The sequence below is a fragment of the Tursiops truncatus genome, chromosome 6 (genome assembly GCF_011762595.2).
Source record: "Tursiops truncatus isolate mTurTru1 chromosome 6, mTurTru1.mat.Y, whole genome shotgun sequence".
In the NCBI taxonomy this organism is placed as follows: domain Eukaryota; kingdom Metazoa; phylum Chordata; class Mammalia; order Artiodactyla; family Delphinidae; genus Tursiops; species Tursiops truncatus.
This window is the reverse complement of record NC_047039.1, coordinates 82,187,230-82,206,170: the sequence shown is the minus strand read 5'-3', so window position 1 is coordinate 82,206,170 and position 18,941 is coordinate 82,187,230. Positions and strand designations below refer to the sequence as shown.

Here is an 18,941-nt window from a genome sequence, read left to right as displayed (position 1 = left end):
TCACCAGTCTAACCCCCTCAAGTCCATTCTGCCCTCAGTTGTCATGTCACACTGAAGAGGCCCACACAGTCCCCATTGCTCACAGCGAGGGGCCTCTCCCTGGGGTGGTTCTAAGACCTCCAGGAGGGGACCCCGCCCCACTTCTCTGCTTGCTCCTTCAGGTCTCCCCAGCCAAACTGCTGACATTTCTGCAAATGTGCCGAGACTTCACCATGCCTTCACCTGTGCTGGGCCGTTGGCCCAGAATGCCCTTTCTTCCATGTCTTCCTAGTAAACAGCCAACTACTTATCTTCCTGTCAAGACTCAGCTCCCACATCATCTCCATTCTGTAGCCTTTCCTGACCCCATCTGGCGGAACTGCAGTCGGCCGCCTGTTTCCTGCTCAGGCCTCCCTGGGCCTGATGTTCGCACACCACCTGGACCCCATCGCCAGAGGCACTTTGCATAGTGATTAAGGCACAGGCTTCAGGGCTAGGCAGATCTGGGTTCAAATCTGTCCAGCTTTGCTACTTACTAGCTATAAAAGCCACTTAACACCTAAAAAAAAGTTCCCTCACCCCGTAAAATGGGAGTAATCTTCTCTACCCATGAGACTCTTAGATCAAGTGAGAAAATCTCTATTAAAGTGCTCAGCTCATGGTAAGCATTCAATAAATGTGCTTGCTACTGCCTTTAAAAAAAAAGAAAACATGGCTAGTGTGTAAGTTCCCTGAGGGCAGGAACTGTGTCTTGCTTATCTTTGAATCACTGGTGCCCCACACCAGGCCTGACAGTTGGAAGGTGATTATCAATGATGATGCCCATCATTAATGAGGACGAATGAAGGAAGGATGGTGATGAATGGATGAAGAATGAATGAATGGATTGGGTGGGGAGCAAGAAACAGGACTGCTGCTGTTACTAACACTTCTGATAAGCTGTTACCATTTGGCTTCCCTAATGACTTAGCTAAGATGCACGGTGAGAAGGTGCCATTTTGAGGGAAGACAAGGTGGAAAAAGAGATGCTGATTTTCTGAAGTTGTTTCTACACAAACTAGTGGTTATAGTAGTCACATAACCTTTGATCCAAATCTAGCCCCCTTGCTTAGTGCCCAAAGAGGAGCTTATTTCCACCAAGAACTCATGGGCACTCACAGCTCTTGTGTTGGGGATCCAGAAGGTGCCTAATGCAGCCCAGGCTATGTGGGGGGAGGGTGGAGGAGGACAGGGAGTGGGAGGAAAAATGTCCAGGTGTTGAGCTTTTATTTCTGGAAGCAAGAGATGGTGTTACCTGTATCACCTTGAGTCTGCTTTTGCCCTGACTTGCAGCCCTTGAGGCCACTCTTACAGTGTTACTTTGCATGTAAGTGCTTAATGCTTTACATTAACCAAGCCAGCAGGTTTCTAGCTGTTTTTGAACCTGACAGTTCCCTCTACTGCTTAGATGATTCAGACTCTTTTTATCCACTGATTGTTTCCAAACACATTTGAACTTGCTAGCAGAGTTTTTTAAACAGATGTGCAGGGGAGTTCTCAATCCCTGCCACCACATCTGCCCATCCTCTGCCTGTCTCCTGGGAATGGAGGCATAACCTAGGTTGGCACCCGTGGCACAGCTGTGGTGGGGTCATTGTGACCCCTGGTGGGTCTCCCAGGTTTGGCCACTCTTGAACATCTGACCGATTCCACACTGGAGGGAAAAGGTTCAAAGTGTCACAGTTCCACAGCAGAAACCTGACCTGAAATAGCAGCTGAGAAAAAAGGGATCTGCAAGAAACAAGAGGTGGGCAGGTGAGGAAAAGGGTGTCCCTGCATCTTTCCTCCCAAACCAGCCTGTACCTGGTAAATCAGGACAATTTGCCACCATCCATAAAGATGAGTTTGCTCTGAGGCCCTCAGGTCTCCCCCAGGTGCCCTTGAAGAATGAGCAGAGACATCTCTACAGTCACACAGCGGGATGGAATCCCACAGTTTCTGTCCAGTCCTGGCACAGCAGGGAGGGGAAGGCATGCCAGTAGCTTCTGCCTCCCACAGTAAGTCTTATGAAAATGGAAAACCAGAAAGAGCTTTTATAGCATAATGACCTTGAGGCAGAAAATCCGCAGCCAGAGCACATATATGTCTCCACGGAATTGACAGGCAAGGTTTCCACCCTGTTGAGGGGTGGCCATTATCATGTGTTAGCGCAGAGTCCTTGAGAGCCCAAGCCAAGTTCCTCACCCCAAAGACAACCAATGGTACCTACTCACAGCACCCAGCCCTGCGCCTTCTAAGCCACTGGTACCTTTGGGGAATAAATGGCGATGGGTTTTCAACATGGTAATTAGACCAAATTCTAGTCTTCTAATGGCGATTAAATGCATCACAAATCCCTTATTGATTCTGTTTAGAGAAAGAAATAAGTCCTGGCTTAGGCTCCCTACTGGCCAACCGCTGGAGCCCGCTCACCCAGTGACGTGTCCTGCACAGTTTGTGCACAGGTGGCGGGTGTCAAGGGCATCCAGGCAAGGATGTTCTCGGGGACTGACTGTGCGCTGAGCTCAGCTGATGCCTTTTTCTTGATCTTCTAGGATCTGAACCACCAAAAGACAAGACCATCGTCCTGGAACAGCTTCGTAAGATCTCCCTACCTCTCTACAGCATCCTCTCCGCCCTTACCATCCTGGGAATGATCATGGCCAGCGCTTTTCTCTTCTTCAACATCAAGAATCGGAATCAGAAGTAAGTCACTCATGCCCTCCTCTTGGATAGTGCTTTCTGGGTAGACAAGCCTCACAGACAAAGTGTAGGAGCATCACGTAACACGTTCTCCAGGGGCACAGAAGTTACTAGGGCAGTTTCTCCAGGGACACAGAAGTTACTAGGGCAGTTTTCCAAAGTGTGCCGCTTAGTTACTGGGATGTCATTAGATGTTTCATGTGAGTGTGTGTGTGCACGAGCGTGCGCGCGCGCACACACACACACAGGCAGGAGCACTGCTTGCACAGGAAGTCTGGCTTAAACAAAATTGAAGGGTCCAAGTCCACAGGTCTTCTTGGAATTTTGGCCATGCATGTGCACTGTGTGGTGGTCCAGGAGGAGAAATATAGAAGCAGAATTCCCCAAACGTCTTTTCCCCACCCACCAGCATCTTCAGGAAGCACTGCCAGAGGGAGATCACTGAGTTCAGTAAGGACACTTCCCATCCATACAGCATATCACAGCCCAGGAAGCGCCTCCTTCATCATCTTGGTTGACCCTCGAATAACGACCGCAATTGCATATGAGAGTGCCGGCTCGATGTCGGAGGGCTGGAGAGCCCTGTCCGAGACCGCACTGCTGCGTGTAGCAGAGCCTATCCCCTGGGTTTCTGGCCTTGATCCCTTTTCCCCCACGCGTGCCCTTCCCTCTCCGGAGGAGACCAACTCGCTTTCCGAGTTATTCTGGCCAGCCATGGGTAGTACGGGCCACCTCCCCGGGCGGTGGTGTTTGCCGAGCACAGCCAGCTTCTTTGGCTTCCGTAGAAATCCCTGACCCCTGCTCCCTGCCTTGTTGTGGGAGTGGCTGAGCAGGGCTCAGAGGGTGGGCCTTCACGGGGGAGAACAGCCTCGGTGCCCCCCAGAGGCGGCGCGGCTCTGCTGTCGTGCCCAGAAGGCACACAGGGCGACCTCCTGGGCTGCAGGGACGAGCGCGATCCCAAGAGAAGAGGTTTTCCTTCTCTCCCTGCTTGCCAAGGAGGAACTTGGCGGCTCTAGAGCTTTTGTTGTCATTTTGGGGTTTGTTTTCTTTTTGGTTTTGGTAGCAGCTGCTTAGGTCAAACCTGTTTGCTGAAGAACAAAAAGTTGTATTCACCTGTAGTTTTATTTATCACCGATAACACAAATATTGCCTCCAAAAAAAAACTGAAGCAACTCTGATCTACTCCGTACAAGCCTTAAATGATGACCGTGCCTGTTAGCACTCGACACAAGGCCCTGGGTACGTGGTCAGCTCTTAATGTTAGATTCCCTTCCTGCAAGCTGCAGTAGTTTTTGTCGTAACAACAAGTTGTCCCTGTCGTTAAGACTATACTCCTTTAATTCCTAACTACCCACTCTTGGCCTCCTGGGGGGGAATTACCATTACTCTTTCCAATAGGCTGGCTTCCGTGTGAATTTTTTTTTCAATAAATTTATTTATTTATGTATTTATTTATTTTTGGCTGTGTTGGGTCTTCGTTGCTGTGCGCGGGCTTTCTCTAGTTGCAGTGAGTGGGGGCCGCTCCTTGCTGCAGTGCGTGGACTTCTCACTGCTGTGGCCTCCCTTTGTTGCGGAGCACAGGCTCCAGGCACGTGGGCCTCAGTAGCTGCAGACGCAGGCTCAGTAGTTGTGGCTCGCGGGCTTCAGAGCACAGGCTCAGCAGCTGTGGCGCACGGGCCTAGTTGCTCCGAGGCACATGGGATCTTCCCAGACCAGGGTTCGAACACTTGTCCCCTGCACTGGCAGGTGGATTCTTAACCACTGCGCCACCAGGGAAGTCCCTGTGTGAATTTTTTGACTGGCTTTTCAGATTAAAAAATCTACAAAGAGATAGGAAATAAATGTCACTGTGGTTTCAAATCCCCCTCTCTTCTATCTTCCTTAATGCTACTCATCCTTTAAGGTCTACCCCATCCAGGAAGCCTGCCTCAGTTCTGGCCTCTCCCCTCTTTGCTTCCTATGGTAATAAGAATGAAGGGGCCTTAGCGGTTCATGGTTTATGAAAGGACCTTCAGGGACCCAGTTCCCTCTCAGCTTCACATGTGTCCTAGGCAGTGGTATATGTGCTTTTATAGGTGAGGAAACTCAGTCGGCTAATTGACTTGCCAAGGGTGTACCTCATGAGGTCACAGGGGTGCTTGCTGGACTCAGGGCTTCCAATTCAAAAGCCCATGAGGGGTCCACAATTTACAGCCGGCTTTTTATCTCTCTACTACTTTGACACTGAATTTTTAAATGTGAAGGGATTAATAGAACTGCAGAATGCAAAAGAAAATGCTCAGGGAACAACTGACCATAATTACAATCTGCAAAAGAGCACCTGGACCATGGGGGCACCTGAAAACCCAAGACATTCTGAACAGATTGTGCTGGGGGAGCCAGACACATCTGAGAGTAAATTCCAGCTGGCTGATGGTTTAACACAGCCTGGTGAAGACGGGGGGAGGATGGGGGTGGGGACTCCATTGTCCATCTCCATCACCTGGTACCGGGAGGTACCATGCGTGTGGCCCTCTTTGTGCTCAGGACAGTCCATCACTGTGGAAGGTCGCTGAACATAGATTAGGATTCTCTAGATTTGGCTGTCTTCCCAGCTCCAGCCAAAAAAAAACTGTTGACTTAACATCTTTGTGTAAACTAAAAATTAATGGTTGAAGAAGCCGGCAATACAAGCTGTCCCCAGAGAAGTGATAGGTGAACTTGACTGAGAAGACAGGAAAATCAACAACTAGAAATCGATAGCATCGCGGTCCTATAGTGAGGGGGAAACAGCCCATCAGAGGAAGCACAGTCTTGGGGAGGGGGCAGTGAAGGAAGCCAGGGTTTCCATTCTTCTCTCCCTCTCTAGCCTTGGTGACAAGATACACATTCAGAAAATATTTGCTGCAGGAGTAGCTAAATTAACAGTTCTGCTAACTATAGTATCTCTTTCTTTTGTCAGGCTGATAAAGATGTCAAGTCCGTATATGAACAACCTTATCATCCTCGGAGGAATGCTTTCCTATGCATCCATCTTTCTCTTTGGCCTGGATGGGTCCTTTGTCTCTGAAAAGACCTTCGAAACCCTTTGCACCGTAAGTCATTCTGCGCATTCCAGTGGTTTGTGATACAAGGTTTTCTTGGTGACCACAATCACCAAAAACACAGATACAAACCCAGAACTGCGTGAAAATACATGAACAGGCAGCAGACAACTTGTTCAGCCATTCAAGCAGTTCAACAGGGCAGCGTGGTATAGCTTTCAGACCAGAATGGACTTAAGTATTGCCTGTAAAATTAAGAGCCTGGATTTAACAGGCTGTTGCTAGAAGACAGCCCACTGAGAATGATTGAATAACCTAGAAAAGCAAGGGAGAAAAATGCCCACCCAGGCACTGTGCCTGGGGTCAGAGTCAGGGCTGTGTAAGAAGGAACAAGTCTGCCCACCAACCTTGACGGCCATCACAGAATATAAGGAGAGATGTTTGTATGGATGACTTTGAGTTGTACAGAAAAGATCGCTTTCCTTATTCTCTATTTAACAGCAGTGTTTCTCAACCCTTTTTTTGCTAATTGCCCCCATAAGGAGCCTTTTTAGGCTTTTTTTTTTTCTAATTATCCCTTCTTGAAATTTCAATACCAAAGATATACTGTATTTCTGTTTATGTACTGTATATATACCTATAGTTTCTATATAAAAGAGTAATAATTTTTCACATTCAAGAACCAGTGTTGTCCCCCTTGGGAACTATATCACCCCCATTGAGAATCCATATATTTAAGGAAGCCCAAAACCGTGTAATATATTTACTATATTTTAGCAATGTTGTTTTGAAAATTAATTAACATGTTTAAAAATGTTGTTGCCTAGTTATTGTTGTTATTAGTTGTTTTTCTTTTTAAGGAGTTTGTACGTTAGCAGTTAGCAATTGTGTAGAACTCAGTTGAAAGTATCATTGGCTTACTTTTTAGGATAAGGATGGCCAGTTGGGATTTATTTCTGGACTTTACTGTGATCTCTCAGAACTGTGTTAGACATGCAGTAATTCATCCAATTCCCCGCCTGGAGGACCAGAGCTAGAAGGGATGGTCAAAGGATCAGTGTTGACCAGATTAATCCAAAAGCAACTCTTTTGTTGTTGCTGTTTTCTATTAAGGTGTTAAGAGCAACGTAGGCCCTTTTTTGGAAAGCAGTCTCTTTTAGATTATATTTGCTGCTCTGTAGTCTCAGTGTCGCCCACTACTGGACGATCATAAAGTAAAGGGTGGCAGTGAGGATTAAACAAGTGGAGGACCCCTTAAATGTGCTGCAGGTCACCACCCACACCTTGGACTTTCAGGACTGCACTGGGTCTGTCAACTTAAAAAACATGCGCAACGTGAGAATCGTGAGTTAAGTTTTATTTGGGACAAAATGAGGACTATAGCCCAGGAGACAGCATCTCAGATAGCTCTGAGAAACTGCTCCAAAGAGGCAGCGGGGAAGGTCAGTATATATGTGATTTCGGTGAAGGGGGGAGTACGTGCAACCAAGCACAGATTTTTTGCAGGAGGTTACTGCTAGTCATGAGGAGCAGACGTTACCATGAAGGATTTTAGTGCTTTTCTAGATATGAGGAGATATAAGAATTGGAATCATAAAATTGGCTCCTAAAAATATCTAACTATCTGAAGACCTGTTCTGCCAGGTTTTCCCAGAGCACAGAGTGCCTCATTCCTGCTCTCCACCCTGAGCTCCTTTCAGGGGGTATTGAAAGTCAGCAGCTGCAGCAGCACATGATTTAATCCTTGTAGAGGTGGATGGCAAGTGCCAATTTGTAGTTGACAGATCCCCAGACTCTGGGACAGCCCGTGGACTGGAGGGAAGTCCCTGGAGCACGTGGTGATGCTCCCCTGATTCCTGCAGATGATGACACCGGACTGACTCTTGTTAATAGCCAGCTTCAGCATGAATTGTCAAGCAAATGAGATGTCCCCAGAACTCGTACTTTGTTTGAAAGGTTCCACTTGAGAAGTGCGTGGTCAAGTCCCCAATACCCCAGGGGGTCCCTGGGGTGCTCAGGCATCCTTCCTCTCTGGGGTGGACCTGGAGGGCAGTCAGGCCCCACGTGCTCCAGAGCTCACCTGATTCAAGCTTCCTACTCAGAGTTTTTTATTCTGCCCCGTTTCACTCTGCCCTTCTGGGGGTTAAGGAGGTGAAGTCGAGTCACAAGTCCCCCACGTGCCTGGCATCAGAGTGCCGGAGTCAGCTTCCGGAGAAGCTGAGCCGCTCAAAAGTCCCTGTGGGTGTGGGTTAGCAGTTTGTGCCCTCAGAAGTGTGACCCTCTGGCACAAGGATGGTGACCGCAGCTTGTGTCTCGCTCGCTAGAGACGGTGTGAAGCGCTTGAGGTCCCCTTCAGTTCTGCATCAGCACGACTTCTGTGCCCTGTGGGGCCTTGTGAGCTCATGGGTGCCATGTGTGTCTGTGATCAGCTTTCCTGGGCAGTAGTGTGGCCCGAGGGAGGGGCTGCTCCCAAGGCACCCTGAAGAAGCTAAGCGAGGGGTTTCCCTCTTCCCTCTGTCCCTGGGACGCCCTCCCCAAGTTTGAGGAGACCATGACAACGGCAATAATGAAAATGGCTCCAGGGGCCGGGTTGGTGGCTTCTCATTTACACGGCGCTCTGATCTTTTGGTGGCTCCCCGAGAGCTGAGGGGCCCACTTTGATCTACTGGCCGAGAATCACGGGGGCAGAGCTCCGCTTGGGTCCCTCCCAGCTCCTTGTCGCCAGCTCCTGCCACCTGGGAATGCATCCACTGGCCCAAGGTCCCATCTTGGGTGCAGAGACATGAGGCCCAGCCCTTGGAGAGTCTCTCCCTCCCAGAAGGGAATTCCTGCCATCTCACCATGCTCACGAGCCAAAGGCCGTCAGAGCACAGGTGCTTCCTGGAGTTTGCCCCGAATCCTACAGACACTGGGTGACGCAGGCTAGGGAGCCCAAACGAGGACATCCCCACACCCGGGTGTTTTCTCTTAATGAAGCCTGACATTCTGTTCTGGGAGTCGTGCTCATTTGCGTGAGGGGAAGGCTGTCCTGGGAAGCCTGGCAAGGCGGTATGAATAAATCATAAAGCGCTTTACAAATCAGCATTAGCTGGAACATGAGGGCTCTGAAGATGTTAGGGCCTGGTTCTCCCCACCCTGAGGATTCATTTATTTGCAGTCGGGGCTGTTTCAGAGGCTCTGCAAGGGGAAGCCCACATTCGTGACTGTGGAGAAAAGGCATAGATTAACTAGTGTGGATTGAATTGGGTCAGCACAAATGTGTGCGTGGCTAAGACCGGGGTCACTTATTTAATCATCCCCAATATTGATTGCTCAGGAAGGGGAACCAAAAGCTCTTAAATTAAGAGCCTAAGTGCACCCCAGTGGGTGCAGTGTGGGTTGTCCACCTGCTATTCCAGAGGGGTTGTGGCTCCTTTGTTTCACTTGGCGCCTTGGATTGTGTACTTTCTGGGCCTAGGAGGCCCCCAGTGCGGTGAGCACAGGTCTTCAACAGCCTGGGCTTGACTCTCGCCCCCTACACATACTACCTCCGGACTGTGGAGGTGACTTAGCCTCTCTGGGCCTCAGTTTTGTCATCTGTGAAATGAGCACAACAAATCCCTATGCGGGACTGTGGTGTGGGCTAAATGAGACCATTCAGAGGAGCCGCCTGGAGTGTAAGGCAAGTAACGGGGAGTGGGCACCTTCCCCCTGCCACGGTATAATCTCCTGGCGTCCCACACTGTTTCTGTGGGAAATCTCACAGGACAAGGGACAAGGTGGATCACGAAGCCAGCTTCAGATGTGGAGCAAGAGAAGGCACAGTTCAGTCTGTTCTGCTGCCATATGAATGCCACTTTTTTCCCTTTTAGTTTTCAATATAGAAACTAAACACAGTGATAAACAGTAAACACCACCTCAGGAAGAAACCTGTGACGATCACGGGATTATGCCTCTCTAGGGGCTGTGCCTCTGCTCAGAAGGGCCGTTATAACTCGGACAGCGGGGTGGGTACGTGTGTGAGCATGTGTACACACACTCACACACACGCGCAGAGCTAGGGAAGCAGTCACACTCAGTTCCCATCCCCCACTCCCTCTGACCCTTTCTGGCATCTTCCCAGCCTAGTTCCAGCGAGTCTTGCAAACATCTCGCAGCTACACGGTGCTGTCTCCCTGGACACTGAGTGGGTAGTGTAATCACCATAGCAACATGGCCCCTGTGGGCACGAAGCTGCCTATGAGGACAGTGCTGGGCGTGGGCTAGAGCCCCCATGCCAGGGGGATGGGAGGGCCCTCACACTTGCTTATGCAGCTCAGGAATCCCAGCCCCTGGCAGCCCAGAGAGGGAGCGAGGTGGGTGGGGAAGAGAAAAGGTGCTCGCCTTCCTTGTGGAATCCTAGGCAGAAACCCCAGCAGGAGCGTGGAGGGGTAAGAAGGGACTCTGCAGTGAGGACGAGAAGACGCAGGTGGGCCTTTGATCCAGTGCAGGTCTCAACAGCTCCAGGGGCATTCAGGGCATTTCTGGGCGTGGAGGTGGTCAGCAGTACCATGTGAGCTCCCCAAGCCTGTGCCCTCATAAAATTCAGCATTCTCTGCTGTGATTTACCTTGGGCCAGCAGCCAGGTGAAGCCTTTCCTTCAAATCCCCACCTGACAAGGCAGGGTTCACTGTCCCCGCTTCACAGGAGAGAAAACCGAAACTCTGTCATACATGGCTAGGTGGCAGGACCAAAGTATGGAACTAGCTCTGTCGGACTACAAAGATGTCTGAGACATTTCATTCATTTTTTTAAGAAATATTTTGATTTTTTGTTAGCGGGTTTATACCAGGAAAAACAGGTCAACTAAATTCTTAGGAATGTGGGCAGTATTTATCTCAACCAAAATTTTTGTCTGTTCAGATTTTTTTAAATTGGAATATAATTGGTATCCGCAGGGGATTGGTTCCAGGAAACCCCGCAGATACCAAAATCCGAGGATGTCCAAGTCCCTTATATAAAATGATGTAATATTTGCATAGGTTATAAGCAATCCTCCCATATACTTTAAATCATCTCTAGATTACTCATAATACCTAATACAATGCAAATGCTATGTAAATCCAATGTAAATGCTATGTAAATAGTTGCTGGTGTGGCAAATTCAAGCTTTGGTTTTTGGAACTTTCTGGAATTTTTTTTTTCTTTTTTTTTTTTTTTTTTTCGGTACGTGGGCCTCTCACTGTTATGGCCTCTCCCATTGCGGAGCGCAGGCTCAGCGGCCATGGCTCACGGGCCCAGCCGCTCCGCGGCATGTGGGATCTTCCCGGACTGGGGCACAAACCCGTGTCCCCTGCATCGGCAGGCGGACTCTCAACCACTGCGCCACCAGGGAAGCCCAGCCCTGGAATTTTTAAAAAAATATTTTCAATTTGCTCCCTGTTGGTTGAATCCGTAGATGTGGAACCCACAGAAACGGAGACCTACTGTAATTCACATACCATAAAATTCACCCTGTTCAGGTGTATAATTCAGTCATTTTAGTATATTTATTCATTCATTTTTGATACATCCCCAAAGTATAGCATAGTGCCTGGCATATAAGAGAATTTCAGCCAGAATGCTTGCATTCAAATCCTTAGCTACACTACTTCCTGCTGTGTGACTTGAAGTTAGTTAACATCTCTGAGCTTTAGTTTACTCCTCTGTAAAATGGGCATACTCGTAGGATTGTGAGGGTTAAATGAGATAGTGCATGTAAAGCACTTAGTGCCTGCCACATAACAAGATTCAGTAAATGCTAGCCATTATCATTATGAATGAATGAATGAATGAGTGAATGATGGGACTGTGTCTGAATAACTGTGTTCACCTCTGGACACAGCTAAGAGATACTAATAAAGCAGAGCAAACTTGGCATGAAGAAGAGGCTGGAAAACTGGGGTTGATGCTGGTTGATTGCGCGTAGGTATGTCCATGGCAACTTCCAGCTTTACATGTCCTTGCTCTGCTAGATCTGGGTCGGGGACAGACTCAGGGCCTAAGTCAAAGCCAAGCTGCTATACCTCAGCCACCTTGAGTGCTGAAAGGGGCCTCAGGGCAGGCTGCGAGGGAGGTAAGAATGACGCAGGTGGGATCTCTTGGACATGAGTCCCCAGTCACTGGAGTCTGATGTGAGAACTAGGAGAAGCCAGTTCAGCCCAGGGCTGCTCTGATGGAAGCACCGAGGAGCGTGGCTCAGCTTTATCTCCCAGCTGCCTCCACTTGCTGAGATTCCTGACTCCTTTATTTTTTTTACCTTTTATTAGAGTACATATACACATACACATTTCATAAGCGTATAGCTCAATGAATTTTCATAAACTGGATTCAGCTGTGAATCCAGATCAAGAAACAGGCCATTACCAGCATCCCAGAAGCCCTTCCTACCCGCTTCCAGGTACTATCTGCACCCCCTCCCAAGAGTAACCACCGCCCTGACTTCTGGCCACACAGACAGTGCTGCTCAAAGGGCACGAGAATCACCTGGAGACCTTGGTGAACGCAGATTTCGGCTCAGCAGGTCTGGGGTGGCCGGAGGTGCCGCAGCTCTAACAAGCTCCAGGGTGATGCTGACGCTGCATCCACAGACCACGCTTAGAGTATGAGGTCAAGATTAGAGCCCATGCTTATTTTTGAGTTTGTCTCCTGGAGACTGATGATATAAGGAAATGGAAGCACCAGAAACTCTGTCCCGTGAGAATCAGCAAGGCCTGTTTGGGCCAGTTGGGAAAGGCGATGCTAGCCCTCCACCCTGGAATCTCAGGAAGCAGGGCCTTCACAGGATGGAGTGCTGGGCTCTGGATCCTGAAGCGTGCTCTCAGCCATCCACCCTGCTCACAAGAGGTATAGGAATGAGCTCCGGATAGGCAGCAGCTGGGAAGGGATGGAATAGTGGGGGTCCGGATACTGGATTTGGAAGCACGACGTCCTCTTCCAGCCCTCTTCCAGCCCTCCCAGAGATGCTAGGATCTCTGACTCAAAAGGCAAAGGCTACCTGGGAACACCCAACTGGCCTCCCAGTAAGTTCAAGAGTGGTAGGAATTAGTGATGTTTTCAAGTAAAAGACCATAAATGTCTGTGATATTTTTTTGCTTGGCGATTTTTTTTGAGACAGTTGAGGGAGAATCTGATGTAAAACTGTGGTTTGGGGGCTATTTCAGCATGTGATCCCATGTTGTTGTGGCTGGCCATATGGTCAAGTGCTTTGTGATTTCAGAAGGTAGCAGGAAAGCTGGGCCAGGGGATGCCCACAGGGTTTGATGGTTACCTTTCCTGGCAGATTTAGATCAACTCAGGGATGTGGCTGAAGGAGCTGGTGTTGGCAAGGCCTGTTTGGGCCAATTAGGGTCCTGGACAGGCCACAGCCTCCCCACCCCCATCTCCTTTGTTCTTAGCCATCCAGGGTCTTCAGTTGTGAAGGGCTCCCTAGACCTCTGGCTTGCAGAGGAGGGGGCTGAGGAGGGTGCCAGGGGTGCCCCAGACCCTCCAGCAAATGTACAGATGATGTCCCCCCATCCCACACACCCTCATGTGGATTACTGCAAGCCCCAGCCCTTGTCTTATAATTCATTCATGTGGTAACATTTCCCAGGTACCTACTGTGTATGAGGGTCTGCAGGCACAGAGCTGGATCACTGCCCTCGGGGAGTTAGCGTAGATGGGAAGATGGGAAGATGTAGTTAAATAACTCCCATTCGGTGTGTTCTATGCTCTGATGGAGACAGGCCTAGGGGAGGGAGTGGAGGGACCAATCAGGGAAGGCTTAGAATAGGCGACCCCTCAGAAGGAGCTGCAGTTATTAATGGAAGTCCTGAAAGATGCCTCCTATTTGCTCACAGAGTTCCTAGCAGCTGCAGTCTCAGTGGCACATCCATCTCTCCTTCTGATTCCAGTGCTGGAATGGCTGGAAGAAGGACCTCAGTCCTTGTCTTCTTTGAAGAAAGAATTCAGCAAAGAGACCAAGATTGTGAAATAGAGACAGTGTTTATTAGAAGCAAAGTACGTGTGGAAGAGCACACAGGCGAACTCGGAGTGTGTTGTACACAATAGGGGCGGCTTAGGTTGCTTATAGGCGGGCAGTTTTCCAGTTGTCTCTGGCCAGTCGTCTCGCTTGTGCCCATATTTGATCTGACACTGGGTCCTTCCTGGTGTGCCCACACATCTCTCAGCCAAGATGGATTCCAGCACAAAGGTTTCTCGGAGGTTGGCAGGACATATTACGGGCCGGCACTTCCTCCCTCCTTTCGTGCCTCCCCTACACTGAGGACCCCTTCTGTGCATGGGCCAGACTGGGAAATCCTGTTGACCACAAGAATAAAGACGTTGTGGTCACTTTGCCTTTCACCTAATCCGGGCCCAACGCTCCAGCTGGTCTCTTATCTTGAAGTATCAGCAGGAGACCAGTTGCAGCTGCTCAGCCTGGGGCCTATACACCTCCTACCTCACTTCCTTTCCTGCCTCCACACCCACTCATCCACACCTTCAGTCCGCGGAGCCGCGTGGAGGTGCACGTCAGCCCCCTCCCCAGCACACACCCACACCCCTGCTACCACTGCCCATCTTGAGAATGCTGTGCTTCCAGAAAGCTCCCTAACCTCCAGTCACTGAGGTACCTGCGAGGGTTGTGTGGGGAAGGGGAAGAAGGGCCTCCTCCTGTTTCGTTGCCTGAGCCAAGGCCACCAAGTACGGTTATGTATTTTGTGCACTGCACAAGGGTGTTGGCGTCAGGAGTGGGCGGGAACTGAATATAGCCTGCGATCTGCTCTCTGAGTCGAGTTCTTCAGCTGATAGGGTCTTAAGGAGGTGGGGGCCTTTCAGAAAGGGCCTTGAGGGGGTGCCTGTTGGAAACTCCTTCTCCTAGAGAGGGTGGCTTCCTCTGATTTGCCCCAGGTCTCCTAAGATGCCCCACTGGCCCTAACTTGGGTCCCAAAGTACCCTTGTTTGTGCCCAGAATCTCCTATGGGCCCTTGAATTGTTCCCCCAGAAAGTTTTTGCTGTGCTCTAAACTCTAGAAGGCATTTTCTATGCAGATCTTACTTAAGGGACCCTGGGTAAGATAGAGTCTTCTGGAGCTGTTTCTAGAGCATGCTCTTCAGGGCATATTGCCTTGGGAAACACTCCGAATCTCCTCACCACCTCTCCCTCCAGAAAGACAGGCAGGCCCTGGAGATCCCAGGCTGAAGTCTCACCTTTCAGCTCCAGACTGTAACGCCTCAGGGTAACAGAGGTCTGGGGCTTGCTTTTAGATAGTCTGGGTCTCCCTTGCCTGCCTTCTCACTATTGATCATGTGGGGTGGACAGTCAGAATGAAACAAAAGGCCCTTTTTCGAACCTTTCTGGACAGCAGGAAAACGGCTCAGCCCCCAACATCCAGCCAGCCGACAAGGCTTCGTCCAACCCAGTCATCATCAGAACAGACCTGCAAGGGAGGCTGTGTGTTCCTATTCCTGCTGGTCCCCAAAAGAGCCGTGAAAGCCCTTCACTCTGGCAAGCAGGCCTTCCCAAAATCAATTGAATGAGCAGCTAAGCAGAATTACTCTGGGTGTAGATTTTTCTTCCATCTGGAGATGTGCTCTAATTGCTTTTTCCTTTTTCATAGTTGAGACTGAGATGGCCATTGCCTGCCTAAAATTCCTCTTCCCCATGGTTGCATGTCAGGTTGTGTGCAGAGGGGGCCAGGGGCTTTATGTCTAAGGAGAAAAAAGGAAAGACATTAACATTAGAATAAATGTGTTTAAGACTTTGGGAGAGAGAGTGAAGAAGCTGTTTGTCTTATGTTGATGAATCAGTAGAGACTTGTATTAGAGGTGATGTAATCATTAGAGAAAACAGAATCATTTGAGCCCTGCAGAACCTTCTAGTTTATTTGGCATCATAGAGCCACCCAGAAGGGAGATACTTGGGACGTCATCAAATGAAACTTCCCTCAGCACAGGAAGTGCCCCTATAGCACCCTGAAATGAGGTCCTCCAAGGTCTGCTTGAATCCATGGAGTGATGGGGAGCTCACTACCTCCCGGACAGCATATTTCGTTGCGAGGAAGGGACCACTGAGGCCATAAGCTCAGCCTTTTTTGCCATCCAGTTCTCCAGTTCTGTCTGCAATCTTCCTTTCATGTGCTTGCTCAAGCTCAGCTTGCACATTTTTGGTGACAAAGATCTCATTACCACCTAAGCGGGCCCACCCAGCCCAATCACCCCCTCAGTGCTGGATCCAGAGATTTAAAGGTGGGCAGTGTAGGCCCTGCACCATCTTGTGGGAGAGGCAGGCAAGTAATCAAGTGGACATCATCTCAGAAACATGCATGACCAGCACAGCAGAAACATGCATGAGGACAGAAATCTCAGGGAGGAGGCAGCTGTGACCTCCTTGCAAGCTCTGGGAGGGGCTTCTCAGAGGAGGTGGCCCACGAATATGGATTTTGGAGGACAAATGAGAATCTGTGAAGAGCTTAGAGAGAGGATGGCATGATGAGTGGAGGAAATAGCCAGTGCCAGGCCCGCATCGTGAGCCAGTGTGATGTGTGGGGACGTTTAAGCAGCGTGGAATTGCTTGGGTGTGAAATGCTCTGTGGGCAGTGGCTGGAGAGATGTGGGTGGTGGGTGCCTCACCCTGCCAAGAATCTGGAGTTTAACCTGCGGGCTCCATGGGGCAGTAGAGGGTTTAAACTCAAGGAGACTTGCTTAGATTTGCACTGGAGAACAGTCCCTCTTGGAGGTGTTTGATGGGTGAGCAGCAGGTGAGGGGAGAGGCGGGAGACCAGCTGGAGGCTCCTGCAGTGGTCCGGCGAGCAGTGATACAAAAATCAGATATTGATTAAGAACCTCAGCCCTTTACATACCTTCTTTCATCTCATCCACACAACCACTCCACGAAGTCAAAGGCATTAGTTACCCCCATTTCACAGATGAGGAAACTGAGGCTCAAGGAGGTTACGTGACATTCCCAGGTTCACGTAGATAGTGACAAAGCCAGGACTTGAACTCCTGTCAGTCTGGCTCCAGAGTCCCTGATCGTAATGACTAATCTGGATGATACCACAGGAACAGAGAGGAGGGGTGTACTAACAAGAGACATGGGAGTACGATGGTCATCAGGCATAGCCCTGTCAGCAAACAGAGCCCACCCCGGTGCTTCACAGGAAGAGACTCCAGTGAAGGGACCACCTACAGAGGTGTAGGTGGGGTTAAGGAAGAAAATACAGGTGTTGAGGCAACCGCAGGAAGCCCTCACCACTCCCAGGCCTCTTCCTGAGCCCAGAGAGGGCCAGAGCCACGTGAGGAGCCCAGCTGCCGCCAGAGACAGCACAGAAGCAGTGGCTGCAGGGAGCACATACCCCGTCTTCTCTCTCCTGGCCCCTCCCATCTCCTGATGGTGCCCTCCATCCAGCCAGAAGCCAGAGGGCAAGGGAACCTGGGAGGTGCAGGCGTGGGAAGGGCAGAGAACGGGTCTGGGGGTGGTTCAGCAGAAGGAGATGGGCCTGGGGACTGAATAGGAGAGTGAGGGTAGGGGAGGATTCCTGGGGGACTTCCAGGTCCCTAACTCGGGTGACAGGTGGATAGTGGCACCATCCCTGAGTCGGGAGGAAATGGAGCTACTCAGTGGAAGCGCTGATGGGCTCAGCTCTGGCTCTGGAGGGTGAAGGTTTTATGGGACACCTAAGTGTCACCTAGGTCTCCAGTGACAGTGGCATACGCAGGTCTGGAGCTCAGAAGAGAAATAGGAACAGGGAAAGAGATAAAGGAATTGTCAGCACAAGGAAAATGGTTGAAGCCTGAGAGTGGGAGTGATAACTCAGGGAGAGCCCTTTTAGGACAAAGAGGGTCGAGGACTGAACCCCAGGGTCCATTTCCATCTTAAAACAATGGTGGGGCTTCCCTGGTGGCGCAGTGGTTAAGAATCCGCCTGCCAATGCAGGGGACACTGGTTCGAGCCCTGGTCCGGGAAGATCCCACATGCCATGGAGCAACTAAGCCCGTGTGCCACAACTGCTGAGCCTGCGCTCTAGAGCCCGTGAGCCACAACTACTGAAACCAGTGCGCCACAACTACTGAAGCCCGCGTGCCTAGAGCCCGTGCTCTGCAACAAGAGAAGCCGCCGCAATGAGAAGCCCGCGCACCTCAACGAAGAGTAGCCCCCACTCATCGCAATTAGGGAAAGCCCACGTGCAGCAACGAAGACCAAATGCAGCCACAAATAAAATAAATAAAATAAATAAATTTAAAAAAAAACGATGGTGGAGGAGTGGAGAGAGAAAACACCTCCTTTTGCACAGGGATGACCCTGAGCAGAGGCAGCCGGGGGTAGGTGGCTCTGCTGGTAAGGGTCCCACTCTCCCGCTTTCCAGAGTATTTCTTCTAGTGTTGTTTCATCATTGTCTGAAGAGCTGTCTCCAAATGGGATGTGAACCCACTGGGATCATCTTGTGGAAGAATGTATTACAGCCTTTGTTTACTTCTTTATGTAAAAAAAAAATGAAAGAAATTAAGCTTTACTAAGATTTAATACTCAGACTGACCCCGGGGCCCTGGCCCAGTGGGTGTGTCTGGTGGTCTCATGCAGGAACTCTCCTGAGAACGGAGTGGTTGGTCAGTCTGTGACATGAGCCAGCCACAGGGCATTGTGTTCCGGATCCCCAGGACAACCCCCCGTCCAGCGATTCTCTAGGAGGACTCAGTATAGAATTGTACTCACAGCAATGATTAATTACAGAGGAAGAACGTAAAGCAAAATCAGCAAAGTGAAAAGGCACATGGGGTGAGGTCACAGGGAATCAGGTGCCAGATTCCCAGAGCCTCTCCCAGTGGAGTCACACAGGGTGCACTTAATACCCCAGCAACGACTTGCGACAACACACGAAATGTCTACCAGGGAAGCTCACTGGACACTCAGCCCCCAGGATTTTTATTGGGGTCCGGTCACCTGGGTACCCTCTACTGAGCACATACCAAAATTCCAGGCTCTCAGAAGGAAAGCAGGTGTGCGGCATAAATCACGCTGTTTGCACAAACCCTTCAGGCACAGAGTCACTCTTATCATTGAGGGAATGGTGGGAACCCTCCCCAAATCCAAGTTCTCAGACACCAGCCTAAGCGAACCTTGCCAGCAGGTCTTGGGCCTGCTAGGTTACCTCTTTTCTGGCCAGGCATCCTCACCCATTCTGTGCTTTCAGTTTATGGCAACATATTGCCGTTTCCAGTTGCCAGGTTAAATTTACAT

The 18,941-nt window shown here is 50.0% G+C and overlaps 1 protein-coding gene across 1 annotated transcript in view; it reads left to right on the top strand.

Annotated features, from left to right (window-relative positions):
• The window catches only part of GABBR2 (gamma-aminobutyric acid type B receptor subunit 2), a 366,883-nt gene that overhangs the window by 281,823 nt on the left and 66,119 nt on the right, over positions 1 to 18,941 (top strand). Inside the window, exons 10-11 of the mRNA XM_033858335.2 lie at positions 2,553 to 2,703; positions 5,642 to 5,774. Coding sequence (XP_033714226.1) covers positions 2,553 to 2,703; positions 5,642 to 5,774 — 284 coding nt within the window. The remainder of the gene's footprint in view (positions 1 to 2,552; positions 2,704 to 5,641; positions 5,775 to 18,941) is intronic.